The 27,817-nt window shown below is 36.4% G+C and overlaps 1 protein-coding gene across 2 annotated transcripts in view; it reads right to left on the bottom strand.

Annotated features, from left to right (window-relative positions):
- The window catches only part of ICA1 (islet cell autoantigen 1), a 62,836-nt gene that overhangs the window by 21,493 nt on the left and 13,526 nt on the right, over positions 1-27,817 (bottom strand). For both annotated transcript variants that reach the window (XM_071560779.1, XM_071560778.1), the window contains exons 4-9: positions 25,692-25,863; positions 23,748-23,820; positions 21,942-22,065; positions 19,532-19,730; positions 3,646-3,771; positions 3,361-3,459 (exon numbers count right to left, since the gene is read on the bottom strand). In XM_071560779.1, the coding sequence (XP_071416880.1) occupies positions 3,361-3,459; positions 3,646-3,771; positions 19,532-19,730; positions 21,942-22,065; positions 23,748-23,820; positions 25,692-25,863 (793 nt within the window). The remainder of the gene's footprint in view (positions 1-3,360; positions 3,460-3,645; positions 3,772-19,531; positions 19,731-21,941; positions 22,066-23,747; positions 23,821-25,691; positions 25,864-27,817) is intronic.

The following is a 27,817-nucleotide window of genomic DNA, read 5'->3' on the forward strand; positions in this document are numbered from 1 at the left end:
ATAAAACTCACAGTTAGGAAATACAGCTGCAATAGCACAACTATACTACTCTCACTATATGCCCTGAAGCAACAAAACAAATGGGCTGCTTTTCATTAAGGGATTTTGGCAAACATCTCTAAAGACAATGTTTTCTTTCCAGAAAAATCCCAAGGGATGTTTCAGAGTTTCTTTCCTGAGGTAAACCTGGTACACGAATATATATTTATATTACAAAACACAAATAGCAATTTTCTAGTACATAGCGCCTCTTTTCAGGAAGACAATCTACATCTAAGTCAAATATTAACAGTTTCTTTAATTTCTTGTTTTAAAGCAAAATGCAAATCCAGCATGCACGTATGCTTAGTTTAATTCAGAGGGATCACTTGTATGTGCAAAATTTTGTCCTTTATGGAAACATAGAAGACAAAAATGATTTGCAAGCATCAAATTGAAAATTTTAAGAAGGGTCCTTTTTATGATATAAGACACCTCTTCTAAAAGATGTGACCTGCAAATAAATGTAGAAATGGGCACACTGAAATATTTCATGTATATTTTAAGCAGTTATATATTCTGATTATATATTTTAATGCATAAAGTCAACAACAGACATGGCATCATCACTGGGTACATTTTTAGATCAAAAGTTTCTCCATCAGAAACTATACTACCCTAGATCTGCCACAGCCATTTATTATACTTCATTAAAAAATAATACCACATAATCTCAATGTAGAACTAGCTTGCAGCTTCTTCTTAATATATAGTTACTTTGGCATGAACATATGATATGACTGGTAGGGATCAGTTCCCTAACCATCATCATCTATTGTTATTCCATACCCAGGTCTAGCAGAAGAGAGATGTGACTCATGGGAGTACCACACCTTCAGAAGTGGCAAGTAGAGGTGAGATGACTTACCCTAGCAATGCGCCTGAAGTAGGGGCAGACATCTATTCTCTTAGACAACACAATCTCACCTGATGCAACCACCAGATTTTGATTTAATATCTTTAGTATCTTTAGCCATCATTTAATGTTAACAAACAGAAACTAATAGTTGGGGCAAGGAGATCATGGGGAAGAGTTTGAAAATAATCCCACATTCTAGAGACTGAAAGAAATAAAGAACTGATACTGAAACCCAGTAACACAGTCTTACTCCTAAGCAGCTGTTTTCTGAAAGCACAGACTTTTACTGTAGTATAAAACTGCCTCCTGATAAGCATCATTTATCAGCATACATATCACTGCAAATCCAGGAAATCACATCTTTTCAGTCCAGGAGGCCAGCAACAGAAATTGTTAAGATTCTCATTAAAAAGTTAGGCTGCATGCTAAACACACTACAATATTCAAAATCATTTTTGCAGATACTTTCTGCTTCACGGGAGTGTTCGTTACATGTGGAATCAATACAGATGGCATTTTTTTCATCATAGATTCCCAACCTAATTTCAAATTTAGATTATACTGAAAGGTTTCACAGGAGGAAGTTCAAAACATAACAAGCATCCCCAGATGACCCTCATCCTCCATCACAAGGATACTTTGCACTCTGGAACAGATGCGTTTTCTGTGTCCAAGAGAATGTTACATGCAAATGTTACTATATGTCTTGAAACTTCATATGTCTTGTTCAAATAATCACATTCTCAGACATAAAAGAGAATAAATACCCAGCAACAATATAGGCTACCTACACAAATTAGACTGGAATAGCTTTGTAACAAAGCAAAGATAAAAATCTCCTCAGACATCTTTTAACATCAGGAAGTTATGAGAACAGCCCATCAGGATGGTGCCCAGGCTCCGGAGCAGGACACTGGCCATGCTAAACCCAGGCTGCAATGGGAGGCAACAGTGGGGAAGTAAAGGGCACTTTCTTCTCTGTTTTGGAGTTTAATGGGTGAATCTAAAGGCAATTACTAGCAATGTCAAGATAGCTATGCCCAACTGTCTGCTGCTGAAATATGGATGTAAACTCTGGCTAGAATCCATCTCTGTGATGTGGACTATGTAAAAAAGAAGCTTAAAGTTGTCTTAATTTCATAGCAAATGAGGACTTCTCCTGCAAGACAGGAATCTTCAGAGGCTGTGTAAAATGAAACAATTTATAAACCATGTTTTATTTTTGTCCTTAATCAGGAAAGACTGAGCTTGAAATTTGGTTGGCTGGTTTGTTGCGATGTTTTCAGCTCAAGAAATAACAGTCTTCATAAGCTCTTCATGCACCTGAAAGTTCAGAAACTGCTCCCTCTCAACACACATTCTGGAAAACATCTTTAAATACAGCATAGTTATGTATGGACAACTTTGGTAGTCTCGGGTGAAGTACACCTTACACCTCCAGGTGATTTCTTTTCCAGGAGGTCTAGGGTAGCCATAGACTATATAGCACAACAGCCAAACTTCTGCTTGTACATGTCATACACACAAGCATTTCAGGGATTGAGGCTATGACTTGTAATCATTTTCAAATTGCACTGTCTCTCCAAGCAAAGGGCATCTTTGCTGCATGCTGTTCATTCCTCACTCTCCCTGCAGTGGTGACCCTTCCATCAGACCTCTGTCAGACATGAGTTATTTTTCTCCAATGCAAATAGTATTGGCCAATCACATAGTTATTTCATTGTCTAGAATAACTAAAGGACAAAGGTGTCTATAAGGATAAGTGAAGCTTTTCACTGTTTTCCCATTCCTCTACTGAACCTCAAAGTGTCACACTCAAAGCAAGCTCATATGCAGGAACAGGAAAACACACAGTGCTTAGTGATTATTTTTAGATACCTCATGAAATTTCAAACTCAGACAGCAGTCAGATATTGCACACATGCCGTATTCAAAGATTAAAAAGGATCAGCAAATATCACTAGTCAAAAAAACCCAGTATTTCCCAGTAAAGGGTTAAAAAATGAGTACAGATGTGGGAACCCTAAGCATCCACTTACTCATATTCAGTCCAATAATGTGTTCTTATAGAGTGTGAGTTTTTAAAAACAAATGCAAAGGCAAAATAATATTAATTCACTTGCAGGATTTCAGAGAGCAACATAAATCCCAAATTCTGCTGGATTTTATGATTCCTTAGGAATAATCAAACACAATTCCACCTAGCATTTAAAACACATACCTAAGTGCAGTGCTTAATAATGTCTTCCTTTAAAATATTCCTTAGTCACTGCACTGTACATGCAGTTTTTGAACCTACTAGTCAAAAGGACATTAAACATAAAACTTATAATTTAATGAAAAGACAGGACACAGAATTGTCAGACAATATATGGACAAAATATCAATGTGTGCTTTCTACATCCTTATATGGTCTTATTTTTTATCACTAGGTAAACATACATATCATACATAGTCCTTACCTTTAACATCGTGAATTCATATGGCTGATAACCTTTGAAACTTTCATGGATAGCTGCCATCGTGTGTGAAGTTTTTTCCCAAAAATGAAGCAGTGTTGTCTGTAAAGTAGCATAAAATTTCAGCACAATGTTAATTTTAATACAAATCTGTTTTCAGGGCAAATTTCACATCTTCCCTCCAATCCTAGTTACATATTCTTACAGTTGAATATTGCCATGATAACTTCTTAAAAAACACATTAACAGGAAATCTTTCTTTTGGAGGTCAACATTTTCCTTGGATACCTGGTATGTTGTTAACACATGAGAAAGGAGGTTGCATCTGCTCGCTCCCAAAAGATCCACTTTTTGACAGACATCAGTCTTCAGTTTGTCAAAGTTCAGTTTTGCATGTCGCACTTGTGCTTGAACCTTTAAACAAAGGGACAATTTTTTATGTAGTTAATTTTTTCTCCATTTTTAATGAAAAAGCAAACTAATACAACTTTTAAGGAAATCAGACAACTGAACAGACTCAATTACAATATCTATTTACATCAATCAAACTGAAATTAAGATATGGCAGGCTGATATATGCTAAAATAGGACTTACTATCTTTTAGCTTTCTAACCCTTGTTTGTATGACGGATATCAGTATAAAATACATACTGAGAACACGTGGAAAACATATTCATACCAATTCAAAGTCTGATGAACAATTTTAGAGCGGAAAGTTTGCTACATAATTGAGAGGTGCACAGTCAGAGAAATCTCTGTGTAACTACGGTAAGAGACAAATTATGCTGACAAACTTTAAAGTCCATTGGCAACTCCTGTTGACAATAGTACTCCAGTATCTTTGAACTGTTACAAAAATTTCACTCATTAAAGTTTTCCTTCTAAAAGGGAAGGAAATTTTATTTTATTTTTATTTTCCTGTTTATTCTTATCAGAAAAATATCAAGTCCCCTTTTCTTAGCAACTAACAATTTCAGTTTGAAAGGATTTTAGTTTTTCAAGTATTTTTCTACCACCTGTTAAGTACATACACATGTACATTACATACATGTGTGACATTCTGTTATACAAACTGCACATGCTTGACAACAATATTGATCATGATCAGGTATCAAGGCAGAAAGTCTCCCACTTTTATGACAGCTTTTTACACCACCTGAATACCATATTAATAAAAGAAATCTGTTTAAACTCTCTTAACAAATTTTGTTATTGTTTTCTTCCAAGGAAATGAGAAACAATAAAAGCACAAAACATTATGAATGTCTTATAACTCTTTCACAGTTGCGGTAAAATGTTAACTCAAAACCAGGAAATGTTTCACAGTGGAAACAAATTACTGAATGTAAACTACACATTTCCTTTCCTTTTCTTTTCTGGTCTAACTCTGAGAGTACACTCAAGGATTTGACAAACTTCTATGCTCCTAATCTTCAGAAGTGAATCTTAAACTTTGCGGCAAGTGCCTGTGCTGTCTGCACAATAAGAAAAAATGCCTGTCTCACAACACAATCTGAAACATTGTCGTTACCATATTTCTAATTTTATTTACCCAAACTCACTTGGAGTATATGAGACTCCAACCAGGCAGAAAACCAGGCAAAGATCTGCGTCACAAAGTCATTACACGACCTAGTTATACAAATTGTGGGACTCCTGGGTTGCTGGATATGTTGCAACTTTATTTTCACTGATCAGGTTGGCTCTGCATAAACAATATTGCACATCGGCCTGATCTATTCATGAGGAAGAGAATATCACAATTCAAAATTTTTCATAAATGCAGAATCTTACAGGTGAGATTTTAATTATAGCAAAGAATGAAGCCCAGGAAAAAAACCCCAAAACACAACCAACTTTTTTTTTTGAGCAGTGCTACAAAATAGCTTTGTGGTTAGCGCATTCATCTAGATGAGGAAGCCCTCCAGAATAACTCCACATATTACACAAAACAATCAATGAGCAAATCTTGAATTCTGGTATTAACAACTACAAGTCAAATTTCTGACCTGATCCAGTTCTCTAGCCACATGGCTATAACATCTTACTGATGACTTCTTTTTGCATGTTGGAGTTCCAAAAAAGAGGGGTGTTCAGAGATAGAGTTCTTGGGCAGTTAGGAGATACTCTGGTGAGGTAGAGACAGCTTTAAGTTGCCTCAGGAAAAAGGAAATTGCTTCCATGGGTTCCACTTCTTAGGCAAGGATGACAAATGCTAAGGTATGATATAAAAAGCCAGGAGCAGCTACTGCCAAGTTATCTCGCTATGATATTTTGTGAAAAGCCTTACACAGCTGGAACTACAGTGGCATGAGCTGAGGCTGCCTCTCAGTTTTGGAACGTCAAGGAATGCTACAGTACTTCTAGCTCATGTCTAAGCAAGGCACCATGCTATTGATACCAGGAGTGCTATGCACGCACAACCATCTAGTCAAAAGAGGAGATGGGAAAAGAGCTTATCTTATGGGCCTCCAAAATTAAGCAGCAATGCTGGGAGCAGTGGCAGGAGTGTAGAAGCTTTATCCAGTGCTGGATAAACACATTTTTTTGTGTTAGGTCCTCAGAGTCTTTATTTGCTTTAGCTGCAAGTGTCTGAGAACACAGATTTTCAACTTCAGTCTAAAAAGGAGAGTTGTGAAGAAAATCATGGGCTTGTGAAAAAATAAACTTCTAACTGAAACCAAAATATGAGATTACCTGCATCTCTGCCAGAAAGAATGGCTACAACAGGTAGGGATTTAAGTAAGAGATGTTGCAGGGCTTTGAAAAAACTAATCTCAGTTCCAGCCATGAAAATCCAGAGAAATTCAACTGATGTCAAGGGAAACCTGTCACATATAAAACTGTATTTTACAATAGTGCAGCTGAGGTCAAGATCCCTTTCCTAGTCAGTATACCACAGCCCTGGTGAAAGAACAGTAAGAATAGCTGTGGCTTTGTAGACTGAAAGTCCAAATAAACAAAGAATGTTAGTTCTGGGGGATATAAATACTCTGTCAGAGATGGTAAGCCACAAGGGGAAAAAAGTACTACTAAATGTAGTTCTTAATTCCTACAATTGCAAGTCTGCACAAGATCTTGTATAATAGACTGGGATTTGGGTCTCACATCTCCAACTCCTTAAAAATCCATAAAACAAGAACACCAATAAAGTTAGAGATTTTCTCTTCCTGCATACAATCTTCAGGGACATTTAGCAAGGAAAAATATCAGCATTTATCTTAACTGAACATGAAACTAGTGTCTCTTTAAAAAGCTAAAGTATTCATAAAGAGGTGATCCACAACACAGCGTGGAATACAAACGCATATGTTTGTCATGCTCCTACAGGTGATTCAAGATACTTAATGCTGTGTTACCAAATGGCACACATTTCTCTTGCCAACCATGAAAGATGCAATATGATGAGAACTATTAAATTAAGGGTGCTTTTAGTTTTTTTCATATATTGGAAGTTCATTGAGCAGAATTACTCGCGTTTTCAGCAGCAGTGCAGGACAACCAAGAAAGAATATGGCATACTATATCAGCATGACCTTCTGCCTTTTACCTGTGCCAGTAAATGCATTTTCAATCCGAATTATTTATTAAACATCTTTTACGATTACTTGTGGTTTCAGTATTTAGGTATAAAACCTTAGTGCTTACAAAGTATAATTACTTAATACCACACAAGTTATCAGAATGAACCTCTAGTTTTCTACTCAAGGAAAAGCTGATATAACACATACTAATCTTCTTTCACTGCAATGACTCTCTAAGACATGAGAAAGGGGACCTCACTGTGATCTCAATTTTGATTCATATATTTAAGTTCATCAAAGTTGAATATACAAAATTTCTTGAACATTGTGGTCTGAAAACCAACAGGATTTTACGGACTCTAAGAGAACTGCCCTGATTGAAACAGAACTTGAACATTTTTTGATGAAGGAGCTCCTAAGCATCTGAAACTGCAGGTGCTACATGTGAAGTTTATGCTATACAAGAAAATTTCATGATATCATTGACAAAAAAAAAAGATGATTAATATTCATTCTTTGTGAGCAGCAACCTGCTTTTAATTTCCCAATGCAAACATCTAACTACAATATTGATAGGGAACATAAAAGAAAAAAAGTTGGAAAGCAGTATCTTATTAAATCAGTATCTAGATAAACTATCAGATGCTAGATAAAACTGAGTTAATTCCAAAAAACTATAATATATAAGTAAGCAAATAAACGTTAAAATCCTAAGTCCTGGGGTCTCAAAAGTCAGATTCTAGAATGCTTGATTGTTAAGAGCAAATATTTGCTAACACAGGTTCCTAGACAGAGTCACAGAATGGGTCAGGTTGGAAGGGACCACAGTGGGTTGTCTGGTGCAACCTCCCTGCTCAAGCAGGGTCATCCTAGAGTGCACGGCACAGGTTTGCATCCAGACAGTTCTTGAATATCTTCAGTGAGGGAAACTTCACAGCCTCTCTGGCCAATCTGTTCCAGTGCTCACTCACCTGCACGCTAAAGAAGTTGTTCCTCATATTTAGGTGGAAATTCTTGTGCATCCATTTCTGCCCATTGGCTCTTGTCCTATTGCTTGGCACCACTGAGAGAAGCCTGGCTCAATCCTCTTCATGGCCATCCTTCAGATACTTATAGAATTGATGAGGTCCCTTCTAATTCATCTCTTCTCGAGACTGAACAGGCCCAAATCTCCAAGCCTGTCCTCACAAGAGGATCTTCGTAGCCCTCCAGTGGACTCACTCCAGAAGCTCCATGTCTCTCTTGTACTGAGGGGCCCAGAACTGGACACAGCACTCCAAGTGCAGCCTCACTAGGGCTGCATAGAGGGGTAGGGTCACCTGCACCTCCCTCAATCTGCTGGCAATGCTCACTCAAATACATCCCAGGATACCATTGTCCTTTTTGGCCACAAGGGCACACTGCTGGTTCATAGACAGCTTGCTGTCCACTGGGTCCCCATCTCCTTCCCCAGAGAGCTGCTTTCCAGTAGCTATACTGGAAACCTATTTTCAAACAGAAAAGTTCTAATCTTCCAGCATGCTAACAATAATAACAAAAAAGTAATATTCAGAACCAGTTAAAAAAACCTATTCGGTATGTTCAGTTATTAAAATACAGATCTGTCATGTATTTTAGCCTAATTTCAGGGATGATTCAGCTACTGAAACATCATCTCCAAAATTAACTTCTGTCAGATAAATGCACTAGCTCATTTTACATACAGTATATTTTTGTCTCAGCATTTCAAGCATAGAAGAAACCCAGATGCTTTCAGTCTAATTTGTCGCCCCGCCTCTCACTTATATGATCTGGAAAGCATGCTCAGTGTGTGTATAGGCTGGAAGGGGGGGCGGGTAAGGAAACCAAGAGGGGAAAAAGGCCTGGAATATAGCAAATCTTCCTGTTGGCGGCTCTGGGTAAACTCTACCAGCAGACAGAATCAGCACAAATCCCTGCATTACATGAGCATAGCACCTTCTGGCATACCTGATGGTTGTAAAGACTACACGAAAATGAAGTCAAATTGAAGTAGGCCGTAGTTTGAGGACCAAGTATTTAGTGTTGCACCTACTTTACAGTATTTCTGCATATAGCACTGAAAGCATATGGAACTAGTGGATTCCTAGTTCCCATGGAACTGTAGTAACTTCATAGCCTGAGTGGTGTTTTGACAAGGAGCACACATCACACATTTACATGAGCATGTCTTAGTGCTTACTGATTTATTTCCCTCTTTTTACTGTTTTTAATTCAAGCTTGATGATGTGTAGTCAAAGAACAAGAAAAGGTAATGTTTTATACAAAATAATGACTGCAACTAAACTTTTCCATGTGTAATGTAAGGACTTCCAACATCTTGCACAGTATGAAACCTGATTTCAGTATGCTTTGGTATGTTCTACATTTTGCAGACTATACTTTAACTCAGCTGTTCTTTTGGGTTGGAATAGTATTTCGTGTATTCATTAATCTCTTTTCAATCAATTTCTAGGAGTAACACATAAGAACAAGGGTTAGAGAAGAGGTGGCATACTTCTGTTCATCTGCTTCAGGCCTGGTTATTAAACTCTTCATTTATGATATGATGAGAAACACTTGTAAAAATTAATTTTAGGAGATGAAATTTATAAAGAGAACCAAGTCTAGATAAAAAGGAAAACTACTTGGACAGTGTAAATAGATTCAAATAATGTCTGTTATGTAAGAAACTGACAAGATGTACATCACATTTATTCAAGAAATCAAACTATTATTGAGATTTGAATTAAGATAACCCTAGTGTAGAACAAGTTACAATAATAAATTTCTTAAATTTTCCATTTTGGACTTAATTATGATTGTCTGTGCTTGTGCAAACATCCCCATGCATCTCACTCCATTAAGCTTGATTAAGCAAATTTGAAGGCATGTTGCAATTCATATAAAGGACTTAATTACTTTTAAATGTCTACCAGTCTCACTCTAGAAATCAACAAAACACCTTCTAGTGGAAGGTGTGTCTGCCCATGGCAGGGGGTTGAAACTTGATGATCTTTAAGGTCCCTTCCAACCCAAACTGTTGTATGATTCTATGAAAAGTACTGTCTGCCTTTCTGCCACAAAAGAACAGCTGATAGGTCAGCTTTGAAAAACAAGTTATGTCTGAATGAGCAGAGGAGAAACCTCCTGTACAGACTGCCACCTTCGTCTTTTCCTATGCAAGAATAGCAGACTTGAGCTGCTACCTGTGACTCAGATATGCAGTTGCTACAGCAGTACAAGCAAATAACACTTTGAAATGGCTGTTGAAAATATGTTATGTCCTGTTTTGACATAGCATAAATGTATTGGCAAATTCATGTGGAATGACAGCACATAAGTGAAAGCTGAATTAAAGATGTATTAGACCAGTTGCACTGCAAGAGACAAAGATTCTGGAAAGGAAAATGATGCAATTTTCTGATATCCTGAGGTGGTAGAAATCTCTCATTATATACTAACCTGAACTAGGCAAATCTACCACAAAATACAAGATAGCACAAAGTCTTTTCAGCCACCATAGACTGTATTTCTAATGCTGAAACACTAATGGTGAGAAACAAATGAAATATTCAACTGAGATACAATGATATCCAACATAATCCAAAGAAATCAATGCCTATTCAAATAATTGCAAATACCTACTAGCAAATTACCCACCATAATTACCCTGAGATTTTAAATTTAATTGTTCATGACACTCCTGGAACTCCAAGTAAGTAACAGGACTACTAAAGTACACAAAGGAAAAAGAAGAGAAAAAAAAAGGCAGAAGCAATGCTATACTGCTCTGTAACAGAATATAAGTGTCATAGGTTTACCTAAGTGGGCAAATGCAGCTCAATACAGATAAGTGTAACAGTGGCTGTATTTCACTGTATTTACTGGGACCAGAACAATCATGTTTCTCTGCCAGACAACTCAAAATGAAAAATCAACTGTCTACAAACTGAATGACCAAAAAGTCAGTAAATGTTGATAAAAAGGTGTTTTCCATTTAATGACATTTTAATTTCTAGACAGAATCATCAAGTCTCCATGCTTTAAACATATATTTTCCTCTCCTTATCCTATGGTGAAGGGGTCTACAGGAAAGAACTAGTAAAAAGTCACATTATAACCAAAATGTTATTCCCTCAAACTCACAGCTTTGTCATATTTAAACCTGCTACAGTGTGCTATTGCAGAAGAAACAACATTTGAAATCTAAGCAGTGTTCAGGCAGAGCTCTGAAACAGAGATGGTGCTTTATCAGCCATTTTTTTATTAGAACAGTACCTTCTGTTTGTTTGGGTTTTTTAATCCTATCTAACTTGTTTTAATTATGTGAAGGAGAAAAATCAAAAATGTTTTTAGTCATTCAGAGCCTATGGAGCATATAACTGAACAGCAAAGGCCTTAGGAAGTAAAAGCAGATGGACTACATCATGCATGTGCCCAAGCATTTTAGGAAAGTATAAGAATTCCTGGGCAGTGGCAACCACAGAAAAACTTGGTTCTCTTGTGTAAACAATGTTTTCCCCAACAGCTGTATTCCCCTTCCTGTTTATTCTTCTCTCCTGCAGAATTCTCTCAGTTCAGTCACATCTGTATTTCATTTATATTTAAAAAAATTTTTCTTTAACTATCGTCCTAGACTTTTCAGATTATTAAGGCTAAGGGAATTTTCCAAATCTCATTTCTCTTTACACAACCTACTTTGTTCACATTTTTTACACTTCATTTAGGTTCTGAATTCACACAATGATCCACATGGGTGAGGGGCTTTGCCCACATAGACCAGCTTGCAGGGTTAGTTTTCATGTGAGCAATAGAAATTGACTAGAGTATCATCTTTTCTTTCCCATTTCAAGACCAAAACACAACAGAATAAGTGCAAATAGTGTTCAGTTCGTCCTTTTTTATTAAAAAATCCCATATTAAATTTAATATATACATATAATTATTAGACAAAAGAAATTCTTGGAGTTTAACTTTTATCACACCACATTTGGGAGAGTCTTTTTAAAACTGGGACTAATAATTATTGCATGAAAATTAGACTATTGGTTTAAATCACTGATTTTGCTTTTAATATATTTGTTGAACGCTGTTGAAACATTCTAATTTCTGCTACTTAAGAGAACTAGGATGTGGCTGCTTGCCTTTTCTTGAAATAAATACAAATCTGAAACCACAGAATTAAAACAAGTCTACCTTTTTTGATTTCAGCTAGGTTACATGAAACATTGTATCTGTAGTCCAGCACTCGATTTTATGTTACTTTAGAGTCATTTTGCTGAGTCTCACCTCTAACTCTCCTTTCTTAAAAATAACAGATGATGAACCATCTCTCAAAGGCAAGCATTAATCTCTGGAAGCAGCTATATTCTACAAGTAATACCTCTAAAGATGATGTAATCTATTCCAAGACGCCTGTTTCTACTTTTAAGTGGCATACTCCTATTATGCTTTTAAAAGGACATCTCCATCACACAGTGTTACTTTTTTAGTTCTAACCCAGTAACAATCATCAGTGATATTTAATATACATGAAATAGCTTCAGAAAATAATTGTTTTTGTATTATTACCTACTCTGAGTCTTAAAAATGGTACTTGAAATGGTAATTTAAAATTGGAAGACTATAAAATGCTTTCACTGTGAAGAACATTTCTGTTTAAGGTCACATTTTCAAAAAAAGTACATCTTTCAAAACTGCCTTAAAATGCCTGAGCATTTGGTATATGAAGTATCTTGGAATGTTTTGGTTTCTCCACTTAATGTTACTGAATGTGACATTGTAGAACATGGAAAAAACATTACTGCATAAACTGCATAGAGCAAACTCACTCAGCACTGGAACTGCATCTGCTTTTAGAAGGAGAGACAATAATGACAAAGCAACCACTACCATTTTGACTGAAGAGAACCATTGTTGTGTGTTTTTTCACTACCATAATTTCTAAGAAAGTAATTAAATTTAGCATTTCCAGCATCATATACTTTCATATTTAAAAACCCTGACTTCAAAAACCATGTTCTAACTGCTATTCCCTACCAGAATGAAACCAAACATACTCTCGGTGGCACAGGCATGTCACAAGAAGTGATATGTGTAGGCGTTACTTACCATATCATAAGAGCATGCTGTTACCTCTTTATCTCTGCCATCACATTGCTGCACCAAGATTTGCTTCTCAGAGTACAGTTTGACAGCATTTTACTAATTTTAGAGTATGCAGCTATCTTTCAGTTAGTACTGCTGAATCTCCTTGAATCTCAGCTATTCATCTAACAAGCAGCAGCAATCCAAATCAGCAGAGATTGATGGGGGCTTTTTTTTAAAGCAAGATTTTGAACTAAGAGTGATAAAAATCAAAGTGATAGACTTTACCATCTCACATTCCTAAGAGACATTATGAAAGCCACTATTATTTTTCACATTACAGTGCCACACATCTCATATGCAATGTGTGGTCTACCAAACCTATTCAGATCTTTCTGACACCTCCAGAGCACAAACACCTCTTGTGCGCTCCCGCATGCAGAGGCCTACATCACAGCCACCTCAAGGTAAATGTGCTTTAAGTGCTTTAAGTTTTTCACATGAAGTTGGAATTTTAATGTGGAAGTACCACCTAAAAAGAAACAGAGACAACTGCAGTCTACAACTCTTTTTTAAAATTATTTTTGTTAATTGTTGTTAATTGTTTTTGTTAAAAGTTGTTCAGCAGTGAGTACCCTAGCTGGCTTTAAACATCAATCAGGTACACTGCAATTTGTAGCTATGGCAACTGCCAGTCTATTGATTACACAACTGTGATGGCCAAAGACACTGGTGTATTTTGCTGCTTGGAAAATCAAAAGACCTTCCAGCTCAATATCATCTGCAGATGTAATTAGCATTAGCACATTTTCTTTTAGTTGGCTTTCAACAGTTGAACTTCTAAAAAAGAGTCACTCTCAACTGAACTATATTTATTAGATATAGAGAAACACTTGGAAAATATATTACCGTGCAGAATTTTGTCCTGGCAGGAAGAGAGTTTAGCTGAACTTTAACTTATTTTTCATATTTAAATCCTATGATCCTTTGAAACTTTGTTTAGTGTTCCTTGGCCAATATTCTCAACTCTCAGTTCCCAAGAGCGTTTATTTTTCTAGCAAAGTTAAGTTAATTTTCCCAGCAATCACTCATAAGCAACTTCATCAATTCAGATTTGACTCTTTTCCCCCATTCACTTAATAATTTGATTAAAAATGCAAAATAAAAAAACACCAACCACCTGTAATGTTACTCATAAACCTATGTTTTTACTTACTCTTCAGTTTGCTTGTCTCTAAATGCCTGTAGATTTCCCTTTCACTTTTTTTTTTACCTGAAAGAGCCATGTCTGTTCTTATGTCAAAGGTCAGCATACTATTTGTTTTTAATCCTTTCCTAGGCTTTTTGCCTTTTTCCAACTATCCAAGAATTTTCAAAAGTAACAGAGAACTAAAACCAATAAATTTAAATAATGCTCCAGCACATTTCCACAGTGCCTTCAGGTATACATGGCTGTTTGTAGCTGATGTTAACGGATAGGTGAGTAGCAGATGATGCTGTAACGTGGCACAGTGCCTTCACCATCACACAAGCCAAAATGCGCTCGTGCCAGGCAGTGCTACTAGGCAGGGGCACAACAGGGGAAAAGACACATAGGCCCCAAGACATTCTGAAAGGCTGTGGCAGATGTATCTTTTCCATACATTCTGAGATCTTTACAATGTATATATGCACTTCAGCGTTTCCCTTCTGACCTTTAAATCAGTAGATTTATTTAGATCTTCATTATTTCCCAGCTGTCCACACAAGCTTTAACTTTTATTTCTTAGTAGATACTGAAAAGAGAACTTGCATAGATCAGCCACCCTTTATGTGACATTGCCTCTGGGGAAGACAGGGAAAGACAGAGGACTGGACAGATACAATGCAGGGCGAGGTGGTGATAACACTGCAGGAAGGGGGTTGATAACAATGCAGGGAGCAGGGATACAGAAAGCTTTCTGAACTAGAACTCTATACAACTAAAATGTGTAACTTTTAAACTCCAGCAAGTCTCTCATGTATGTGTCTGGTCTGGACCGTGCTGCTTGCCAGGGCTGTCCTCCTCCGAGGTCCATTTCAGCTTTTTCCCACAACTCCCTACATTGGTACATTTATAATAACAACAGTTGTTATGTCATTATGAATTCTTGAACTTTCCTTTTTCTCAATATCTTTCTCTTGCCAGATTTATCTTTAAAATGCCCTTTAAGGGCATTCATTGTGTTTCAAGTATACAGAGGGTTACAACCAGGAAGAACTGGAGATAAACTACTGTATCCAAACAACTCAGCTGCAAGCTTGAAAGTTTTTCAACAGCTGCATGCAAAGTAACAGCTAGGCATTAAGGTTCTATAATAATTTAGGATCTTTGGGGGAATATCCTAAAAATTCTCTTCCATGGTGAGATCTATTCCACTTCCTTAACACTTTTGAAATAGTTCAGGGTTCAGCAAAGAGGCCCAGCACAAACCATGCTACTTGTTTCCCGCATAGATCCCATGCAACTATATGGATCAACACTCAACTCTTTTTGCAGACAACACCCCATCTAATGCATATTGTTTTAAAAACTCAGACATTAATTCCTGTAATATCCAATTACCATAGACAGATACAAGATTTCCACAGTATGCCAAGCATATGAACCTAATAGCACTTAAAAAGCTCTGCTGCAACAAGTCCATGCATCACTCTCTACCCTTCAACCTATAGCTTCAACCTATTCTTTGTCCCATTGAGATTTGTTTGGTTCACAGAGAAGTATAGCTCTAAGGAAAGCAGATTTGGCAAAGCAGAGAGGCCTACACAACAGGGAGAAACAGAGCCCAACCCTTCAGGCAGTCAGTTCTCAGTACACTGCTGCAGTGCAGCTTGTCTCAGGGATCCCAGCATGGTCACTGAGTATTTACAAAGATACTTCAGCTTTGGCTCAAGCCTCAGAATGAAGGCAAAGCAGAGGAGTAGAAGAACAATGGAAGCAAAAAAAAAATCTAGAAGGGATTAATTTGCTTTATCAATGCAGCATGAGAAATAACCTATTGTGCCAAAGATGTAATTTTTCTTATAGTTAGCCTAAAGGTCAGGATGATAAATTTTTCAGCTCTACTTTTTACATGTTATGGGTGGCACTGAATTGCATAAGTTTAGTAAGAAAGTCTACATTAAACTGTGTAAGCATCTGAGATAGCTTAGCTATGGCAAATTGAACAGCAGTCCCTTCCGTGTTCCTGTAGGCTGCACATGGAAGGCGGTTGGCTGGTATCATAGCCTTTCACTACATATTGTCACATTCCTTCTCAGAAAATACATGGAAGAGCTTAACTTTTTCAGAGCTGGAAGAAGGCCATCAGCACTTGGGCACTTCAGTCTATAATTTTACAACATCACAGCACAGCTGATGTTATAGTGTATAGTCTTCAGACAGATAAAACAGCCAAATTTAAGAACTTTAAAAACCTAATCAGTGTGGGAAATTTGGTAAAGGGATATTATCTCATTTAGATTCTTCCAAATATCATAACATTGCCACAGCCCTGCTTAGATTCTTTCAATGAACACTTCAAACTTGGAACTTGGGATGGAACACCTCTATCTGGAACAACACTGGATTGTTCATAAAAACTGTTCAGATTAAAAAAAAAACAAAACTTGCATAGCAGTTATAGAACTCTGCATCAAAAAGTCAATACTTCACCTATTTCTTTAGTTTGACTCAAGTAGCTGCAATCACATAGATGTCTTCAAACAACAATGTAAAAGGTTGCTCTGCAGTGTTCTGAGAGCCTTTGAAAACCTTGGTCTTGCATACTTAGACTGATGCCTTAAGAATAGCATTAGAAAATTCTTTCATGTAACTCATTGCTTTGAAAGACAGCTACAAAATGCCAGTGTTTTAACTCAGATTTTATCAGCTCTGAAAAAACTGACTCAACTATTGATCTTTTAGCTGGAGCTATTCTGAGGGAAGGTATGAAAAACCCATCTGGACTGATTTAGCTTTGGTCTCCAAAAACAAGTACTGTATCTGTATATATAAAGATACATTTAGGAATACATTATAAAAGGCTTCATACTTGAAAAACAATCCTTTAGCCAAGTGATATAAATACTGTTGATGCACTAGGTGCATTAAAGATCACTAAACCAGCACTGTTTACTTGAAATAAAAAAAAATGTTTACTAAAGTAATACTTAGGATTTGTTCAATTAGAAGTCTGAAGAAAACTTTCTTTTAAGTGCTCTGACAGGATCAGCTTCAATAACTACTTGGTGAAGTATCACTTGATATGCAGCTCCAAATCAAAACACTTCTCTGCGGTAATGGTGTATTTTAGAACCAAAAAAGTTATGTCAGTAATTTTAACATCTTTCTCAACACAAAACTAGTAGGACTTTAAACTGTTGCTACAGATTCAAAATAAGCCCTAAAACCTCAGCATTACACTGCCACACTATGGCACAATTAAGATCTGCAAGCAAAAATAGAAAAAAAACCCCCAAAACAATAAAAACTTCTCTAATTTAATTACTTAGGACTACCTCATCCACCATTAGTTTTTGTAAAGCACTGAAAGCCAAACTTGCACCTTGCTCAGCAGCAGCTACCTAGAAACATCACGCTTGACAATTTTATTTCAGTAACTTTTTTTCCTCAAATTAAAAAAGAAATAGTTTACTTTCTGCAAGTATTAAAATCTTCAAAGACTAGTTTGATATGCCTGTTGCACAGATGGGATATGCAGAGAAGCAGATACCGGGACATTTCTTTACTTTGTTGGCTACAAAATGTAGAGCTTTTTGTTCTCTGCATTACAACGTGAACTGAAAGGTATTCAGTTGGCAGCCAGTTGGAGAGAAGAAATGCTCAAGAACTTTGAAGTTTGGGGTTTTCTAACTGTTTGAGGCAACATCACAGAATTTTAGAATCCACATTCACTTCATGTCAGAAAGCAACTCATTTCAGACCTCGAAATATTTCAAAACACTTAGTATTTCCGCATTTTTACTAAGTTCTGTGAAAACTTTAGAAAAAAAAAATTCCTTTTTTTGCTGACCTTGAAGCACAGCAACCTAAGACACCTGAAATTTCACATCTAAGTTTTTAACTACAGCAGCTTACTGCACAAAACATACATTATTTGAATTACTTTGCCATTTATATAATTTATGCCCTCAATAGCAATAGTTTTGCAAGAAAGCTACAAATCAGTTTTCTATAAGCATTACTAGTACTGCTTTATTCATTATAACATTCCATTTTTAAGTGTTTTCCTAATAAATCAAACATTATACATAAGCAATTAGCTGAGGCCAAGACCATACCAATTATTTTACCTGCAAGAACTTGCCATTACAAAGATTTCCCAGAAGGCATAATAAAATACATGTCTGGTACCACAAGACTTACAGAAATACCTTGTACTGGAGCATTAAAAAAAGATTAGATGACTAACTGGGGTATCATTTGTTCCATCCCTTCTTTCATTGCTACTGTTACCAATTCAGTTTACAAAAATTGGCACAGCCTAGATGCATGGGAATCCTTTCCAGTTAGGATGGTTTATTCAAGCTTTTAAACTTCCAAACTAAGTACCTTTCATTCCAAACACTTTCAGACTTCTTATGCTATTGGTGAAGAAGATTTTCTCTTCTAAACATTACTTGTCTCTAAGCCATATGCACATGCACAATACAATTTCTGTTATTAGACCTTTACCTTCAATTATCAGCAATTTCCGTACATTTTTTTACCGCCTTTGCTCAGAACACAAGCCACTAAGTTATACCTGAGATCCCAACTCCTCCTGACAGCCAGCATATATAGACACCAAACTGTGAACATTATAGACTTGTAACAAACTCAGCTCTAGAGCCTCACCAGCAAATGTGAGGTTCTCATGAACATTCCTGAACAAACGGGATCAGCCCAAATCAATTCTATACTCACACCTGATAGCAAAACTGCACACAATCACTTAGGACTAGGGATTTATGAAGTCTTCTGGGAGGGGAGGAGTTTCACAAATTTGAGTGACACTGAACAAAGATGATTTATGGAGGGTGCATTCTTAACAGTTTTAGTGTTCAGCAGTTACTGAAGAGTGACACTGAACTGTATAAGAAACTTTTAAAAGTAAGTTCCAGATCTGCAACTCCTCCTTAAAATCCAAAACCAGCCAATTTGGAAAATTTTGGTCTTGTAACTGCAGCCCAAAATTTAGGGGGAGATGGTATAGAATTTCCGTTACTCTGTACTTCTCAGTTGCAAAAATCAAATTTCCCTCTCCACTCTGACTGCAAACATGATCTTATTCTACCAGTCGTGCAGGCATCACAGCTAAGTATTTAACATTACATAAATAATATATATTTGGTGAAGAAGGTTAAGTTAAAAAATATATGTTGAAGTTGAACACACTACTGAAAAATACCTTTCCTTACAGTCCATAGAGAAATGATTAGTTAGGAAAAATAGCATCCTTAATGCTTCTGAATTATGTTCTCCTTGGAAGAATCAAAATCATGCTTCTTTGTCATTTATCAGGCATCCCCTGCCAGGAAGCTACAGGAAACTTCATACCTTCCTGAACTTTTCCATCTGCTTATAAAGATCTGGATCCAACTCCTGAGACACATCTTTCATCCAGAGTAGAGCTCCTCTGTATTCTGTCCGGTACTGTTCCATTCGGTTCACTGTCAGCCATGTGTCCGAGATGGCCCTGTATCTGAAAGTCTCCACTTCTTGATACAATCTACTCAAAGGAGTACGGAGTGCTAACCTGGGGGATGGCATAAAGGTAAGAAAGGAAGGAGGCAAACATGTTAGAGAGGGTGTTAAACAAAGGAGTAATACTACTACTGACAGTTTACTAGCATTCAAAAGAACATACACAGCCAAAATTTTTAAGTGCTAGTGTATGTTCAGATGGTTCTGTAACTTGGCTGGGGGTACACATGAATGGGGTAATTTTGCATGAATATTGCACTTGCAACCTTCCTGTTCAAGAAGTGAAGTTTTATTTATATGTGTGAGTGAAAAGGGACCTTCTTCTAATGCATCTATGTATTTTAGTTTGCCAAGTCACTTGTATGTATGCCATTAACATTCCTTTTCGTAAGTTTCATTTAACAACTCAAAAAATGTACCTGAAGTAATTTATTACTGGATAAATACCACAAGTGAATCAGGACTGACATGTTAAACCCTACAAAAAGCACTTCCATTAGCCTCTTAATCTTCAAAGATAAATATAAATAAAAATAAACTGTCAAGTACATAATTTTATTAATTTTTAGGAATTTGATCAATTCACTTGAAGGATATTGATCTTCTGGAAGGATTTGGACATTTACCCAGATGTTTCTGCTGGCAAACACACTTTGGAAAGGCAGTAGGGGACACTGTTGTCTTCCCTATGCCATCACTTCAGCCCCAATGGTATATCAGAGCTAGGCAAGATTGTTCCAACTTTTTCTTTGCTTCCTTCTGCTGTTTCTGCTTTCCCCTTCGTTGCAAGCAGCCATCTCACTGGAATGGGTTCAATCAGTTCCTCACCAGCACAGACTTAGTTCAATGTTCTAGGAAGACCCCTGGCTTAAGAGAATTTCTAATTTAATCTCCAGTAACCAAGAAATTATGTCTCCTTGATCTCCATCTACTGACCTACCTATTGACATGCAACATAAATAAAAGTAGTTCCAACTTCAAAATGAGTCTGAGGATAGCTGAAGAGAAGAGAGACAAACAGTTGCTTTTATTTTTATACAAATTTATTTTAAAAGATACATGCATGGAGCGAGAGAGGTAATAAAACCTGAACATCTTGTTGTGGCTTTTTTTCTATTCCCCATATTTCTTCTCATTCTACAAATACTTGCCCAGACATCCACAGGAAAATTCATGTAGATATGTCGTACACTGAGATTTCTATGAACAGTGAAGCTTTTATAAAGAAGCAAATCATGAGCGCTTTTCCTCAAGGGTGCCTTACAAGTGCTTTAAAGATCTCACTCATGGCTGTTACTGGAGGTGTTAATCACCAAACTCTAGCCCAAGGTAAACATATTGAATTCTCAGTGGTCTGTATGTAAAGTTTTATTTTGAGCCAAACAGCTGCACTGTTAAGCTAAAGATGAAAAGTATCACAGTAGTTAAGAGCCTCCCCAAATCCTGTAAAACATAATGGAATAGAATTCTCCCCTGCAAGTGATGGTGAATTTCAAACTTCCATAGTCCCAATGCTGTTAAAAAAAGCACCATAATACTCTTAATGCCATCAGGTACCATTACTTTTAAAGTCCTCCAGCAAACACTGTGTCAGTGAGACATCAAGGGCTCTGGGTAACAGCATGTGTTTGTGTGCATGCTTATTCCTCTGGATTCCTTACCTTATACTTACTTATTTGCTTCTACTTAATCTACAGGAGCTCAGTAGGATCTTCTAGGATCTTATCCCCGGGGTGTGGGCTTCATAGTATAAGGTTCGAGCAGGAAACGACATTCAAACTCCTTCTCTGTCCTCTGTCTACTTGAGATATGAGACTCCATGGTCCAGAAATGAAGTATTTCCTTACTCGTCTCCCTCCCTCCCACGACATCTCCACAGTGAGTCTGGTGCAGCATTTCTCTGCAGAGTGAGAAGTGCCACCAAGCAGAAGGGGGACCTGACATCAGCTCCCTTACAACCTCGCTGCTAGAGAGGCCACAGAGATGCACCAGTACAGCTTTAGAACTGCTGAGCTCAACAGGAACAGATGGGGGATCTTGATATATAAATATAGCAGGTCCATAAGGCAAAAAGCAGATCAGGTAAAATTCAAAAGGTAAAGCAGTAACAATGTAAATAGTACAGCAGGTTTGGTCTGTAATAACTTTCCGTTCAATTAATTCCTCACACATTTCCAATTGCTAAATGAATTATACCAACAATGCTTCAACTACCATTATCACATATACTTTGTAAATCAGACAATAACGTCAACCCATATACCTTTGCTGAGAAGAAAAGCAGAGGGCCTTTCCTGTAGCTTGCATCATTTTTCCTGCTCTCGTTTTATCCTGAGAACCCTGTGATCGAAGAAATTTCCCCAGTTCATTTTCTTCCTGAGACAGAACTAACAAAAAATAAATGAGCTGTCAAATATGTTATTTTATTAGTTCCTAACAGCTTTAAACTGGCTTAACATCAAATACTTTAGGTCACTCCAAATCCAAGCAGCAAAGCAAGAGTAAATAATTTCACAGAATTCCTGCATTTCATAAACAGAAGATTTGATTCATTTGGAACATTTGCTGATATACTTAACAAGAATCACAAAATTCCATCAATGCCAAAAGACAAAGGAGAAACATGTTCTTTCTTTCTAGGGGGAAAAAATGGGCTGGTTAGATTACAAAAAGGGCCCAGTTGTGACTGTAGTATCTTTTACTGCTGAGTTTTTTGGGTTCTATCTGGTTTGGTGTGTTGGTTTTTACTTCATTTTTACCACTTGGACTGCCTCAGCTGATCTTTAGTAGCATACTTTCACTGAAGCTAATTTGCCTGCTTTTCTCTTGCTCACCAGTTTTCATATCTGATTACATAAAAAAACTTCATATTAAAAATCTAATACTTCACTTAAAGGAACATTTATTTTCAAACTACTTCACAAGATTACTTGACAACTTTAACATTCTACATAATTCAAACACTGTATTTCAACTATCTGAAATATGTCTACCCCAAAGTAACTGATTGTTTTTTAAACAGGAAGATGAAGAAAAGTAAAAGTGTTTTTACACCGAGTTGTTCACTACTTCCAGACTGGGACCATGGATCTTCATGATCCTTACGAAAATATTTCATGATGCCCTTGTCTCTGCCTTCTAAAGTGGCTGTCCTAAAGTACCAATTTCTTCCCACTATCAAGATGGAGAATGGCCTAATACAAGAAGATCTCTTAAAAGTCCCCTTGTCATTTTTGCAAAGTGACAGTCAACTCCAATGCAAACTCACAGCATACTCTGGTAGAACATGCTGCATGCACATCTTTGCAACAGAGATTTCACCTGCTACTATGGAACACTTCTTGAACTCAATATCCTGCTATTCTCTACTTCAATTTTACCTCCCCATTCTAAAACTTTATCTCTGACTCTTTTTGGATACAGAAAAGAAAACTGAAAGGCTCAAGAAAATATGGATAACACTCAATAAAAGAAAGCAAACTGAAAGCTGGATTCTCTTCTCCAGGCCAGAGATCACAGCTGTAGAGAATCAAACAATATTAATTGCAGAGAACCTTTAGTGAACATTTAGTACAACTTGCTGTTTGAAACTTCCCAAATTAAGTCCTTGTCTCTCACTAATGACTCTCACCGATTACTCTAGTCTTGTTACAGTCAAGTCAGCATTATCAAATTTCTGCAATAGTACGTATTACTTAATTATAAAACTAGCAATAAGCCATCTATTCTGATGAAAAGAAAAGCTACAACAGTTTAAAAAGGAGTTAGGATTTCTAGACAAGAGACTTCTGAATTTAAACAAGTCAAGCAAGTAATGGAAAAAAGAACTTCAAGCAAGATTTCTCTAGTATTGCCATCTATCACTGCATGGTATCAATATATAAAACTTAGAAACTAGGAAATCTCTGAGGAAATAAGCAAATCTGCTTTTAGCTGTCTGCAAGGAACATTATCTTTATTTGTAAATAGGATGAAACTGATAGTTCCCTATTTTAATTTTCACTTTTTCACTTGCTTCCACAATGCAAACCTTCTACCCATGTTAATTTCTGTATTTGATCATACTTACAACAAATCCTTTTTTGATACAGTTCAATTGCTTTCAGCAACTCCATACATGTTCTCTGAATAGAATGGAACAGCTGATATTGAAACAAAATACACAAAAAATTATTAAGTGTATGCAAGAAACACTGATGAATAAAATACATGGAAGAACTTAATTTCCTGTAGAAATTATCAGGGAACATAATTTTCTTCTTGAACAAAGAAATCTTTCCAGCTTGAAAGTATTTTCCTTATCAGTTGTGATTTTCTTTCAATTAAGTTATTTGTTGAAACTACAGACCAATGCAATTACAAAGGACAGCTGATAGTTAACCAAACTACTTGCATTGGTTTGGTTTTTGGGTTTCTTGTAGGTGATATTTTGGAATATATACTTAGGTATAAAAGTCTGTTTCTAAAAAACTCACAGCAGAGCAAAAGAGTTATCAAAATGTCTATCATGTTTATCATGTGTGGTAATATGCACACTGAATTTTTCATACTGTGAAGTCTAGTGGAACCAACTTACATAGGTACATCAATATAGAAAGTTGCTGATTTAAACTGAATGTTTCATTGGCATAACCAAATTTACAAAGCAACAGTTTCCGAAGGAAGTGAGGTGAAAAAGAACAGTCTTGACTAAATTTGGAGATAGTTTTCAGGAAATAAAAGAATTACTACTCTTTCTATCTGTCCATGTAAAACCTCCAGTCTGCAACTTACACCTAAACTTCACTGTATCAATCATTACACAACTAGAAGTAAAAATGACTACTAGCATAGTAGCTGCCTTCCTTCACAGCTGATTGACTTCCTACACATTTACACAGTTCTTGTCTTTTAAACTGAGAGTGAGACTTGCAGGTGAGAGATTGTCTAAGTGAAAACATGCTAGTAAACACAAGTTTCCATATTTCCAATCCCACCTGAGCTAACAAAGCACCCTTCTTGATGAATCTGCAATACAGTAGACATGACAGAAACTCAGGTACATATTTATAAAATATTGCTCCATCCTTCCAGCTTGTTTTACATCAATACTAGTCATTTACAACACACAGTGAAGACCCCATAGCTAGAACTACCATGTTGTGAGTTATCACTATTCCAGCTAGAACCACAAAGATGTGTTTGTTGTAAAACAGCCTCTTGTATTTCATCCTCTTGTATTGAACAAACTGAGAATCCTAAGTCAATTTGTTTTTAAGAAACTGCATGAAAACCAGCAAGGCAAAATATTTACCCTTCCATAACAGAACAGTACCAACAAAACTTAGATAGGCACTAACTGGATTATTACACTTCTGTAGTCCATCCTCGATTTTTTGCTTTGTCTTGAATTCATTTGAGCTCTTTGACTCGTAGAGCCTTAATCTATTTTTTTCTCAGTGGGGTTGAGGATACCGACAGCAGGACTGTATTTGTCACACCGTAGAAGACTTTCTCTTGTTTATATCTTGAAGACTTTCAGAAGGTTCTTTGGTCATGTCAGAAACCACTAATCTGCTCGGAAGAAGGCAGAGCACACTATGCACCTTGCTCCTTCTTGGTATATTGCATGTTTTTCTGGTATATGCAGTGTTTTATGACTGTATAAAGAAGATAATATGTATACACTACAGAATAGTATTCAAAAAACATAAACCATCTTAATCTGACATAGGCAAAGGATAAGGATGATCTCCTGGTCCCCTCTGCTAAGAAAAAGAAAAATCTGTCCTCAAAACAAGAAAATAAATTCAGAAGATGTTAGGTTCCAAATAAAGTTTGAGGGTTATGTGGTTTTGTGTTACAAAATGCCACTATATTCCCTGAATTTGGGGAAGATATAACATGAACATGACGATAAAAATTTATATATACATTATTATATACTATGTGTACATGTACTAGGGGCTTGGTGGAAATGAAAACACTTTAAAATTAACAAACAGAGAATAGACATTGCGTAAACATTACAAACCTCTAGTTTTGCATCCAGATCTGCATCTGAAGCCACAACATGTTCATCTTCCTTTTTTCCTGTAACCTTAATAAGGGTTTGTTTCGTTTTCCAGTATTTCTGCTGCATTTTATTGACCACAGATTTTTCTTGGCTTTGCGCATATTGATCATAAAATTCTCTTGGATAATTACTAGAATATTAAGAAACAAAGTTAACAAAATCAATTGGATGCTTTAAAATTCAGTCTAACATGCTTAATCCACTTCTATTAAGAACATTGCACTTGCATGCAGACATATAATCTAACGTGTTTCCTCATTATGTATTAATAAGAAAGCAAATAAATTAGTACTATATTTCCAATCCTATTTTGGAAAATAATACATGTAGTACTGCCAAATAATCAGTTGCAAAGAATTCTTCCCAATGCATTGTGGAATGATTTACAGCCCATGGATTAGCTTTTTATTTTATATAATTAATAGGAAAGTTTCAAGAGGACTAGGAGGATTGCTTAAGCAGGTAGCAATTTTCATGCCATTTCAGCACTGTCAGGATTTCAAAAAATTCTTTTTATGAATGGGATTAGACTAGTTCTTGTCCTCCTTTTTAGCAACTGAATAAAAGAGAATGAGAAGAACACTCATCTCTTTTGAGCATGCTGTATGAAAGACTGGTATTTCACATCTTTCTTTATACAAAGACTACATGATAACAGTGGGTGTGTAACAGGTAACCTTTTTTAAAAGATTATTTTCTGTTGACAGATGATTCTGCATTCCTGCAGCACACCTAATAAAAAGTGCAATCTACAGACAAACTCCATATTTCACAATAGTCAAACCATATCAAGATGGTTTAATAGGAAATACAGCCTTACAATGAAGTCTTACCTCTTTCAGAAGTGTTGTTCCATTATTAATTTCTGCAAAAGTACATGCATTTTCCCTTATATGTGTATACAAAAAGCTGCAGTAATTTTGCAGCTTTTTAGCAATAAATGGTAGCTAAAAAATGCTGTATCAAATATTCCAGGAAACTTAAGGAGGTTGAGTTTATCTTGAGAAAAGATACCTTCTATTGGTGGAGCAACAAACTGTGGTTCAGTAGTGAGAGACTGACCACTGGCTCTGTTCACAACACACAGACAGCTCAGATGCCACCCCAAGAGCTCTTCAGACCCAAAACATGAATCAAGTTCTATACTGAGACTAGATTCACCATCCCTGGAGATTTTTAAACGCAGATTGGACGTGGCACTGAGTGCCATGATATAGGAAATGGACTAGAGTTGGACCAAGGGTTGGACTCTATGATCTCGGAGGTCTTTTCCAACCCAATCAATTCTATGATTCTATGATAAGTCTCCCTGCCCATGACAGGGGTGTTAGAACTAGATGATCTTTAAGGTCTCTTCTAACCCAAACCATTCTATGATTCTATGATCCTCTGATTATACATATATATACGTATATACACACACACACACACATATATATGTATATGCTGTAAAATAATGCTGTCACTCTGAAAAAGTACGCCATTGGTACATGTCTTTTCCAAAGGGTGGCACATCTACTCTACAGAGTTAGTGGTGACAGAATTTAACCTGAAAAGGGCATTTTTTTCACAGGTGTATGTTACTTGTTTTAGTTACTTTGTATCAGTGAGTTAGGCAACAGTCCCTTAATCAGCAAAGAGATAGTAAGAAATTAAACTGGAAGTGGGCAGGGACAAAATTTTAAAAAGCACTTGTACACACCACTTCTTGGCTTCTTCCCCAAACTTGAAAAGTGAAGATATTTACCCAATTAATTCTACACAAATATTAGTTCCAGGAGTTTAATTTATGAATTTGATTAAAATTAAAATAAAGGTCTTTTGATGATACAGCAGAAAATAAACAACACATAGAAAACATAACACATTACGTTTGGAATTCTGTACAAACCATTACATACTGACAACAGACAGCCTACTAATTTCTGTGAGGACAATATTGACTTGATACATGCTACACCTTTAGCATACAAAATCTATGACCGCTAATAAATAGAAAAATATCCCTGCATTATGAGAAAACAGAATAAGAGAGTTTAATGAAAATAGCATTACTTTAAAAATAATAATTAAAAAACACCACC

The sequence above is a fragment of the Pithys albifrons genome, chromosome 7 (assembly GCF_047495875.1).
Source record: "Pithys albifrons albifrons isolate INPA30051 chromosome 7, PitAlb_v1, whole genome shotgun sequence".
Classification (NCBI taxonomy): domain Eukaryota; kingdom Metazoa; phylum Chordata; class Aves; order Passeriformes; family Thamnophilidae; genus Pithys; species Pithys albifrons.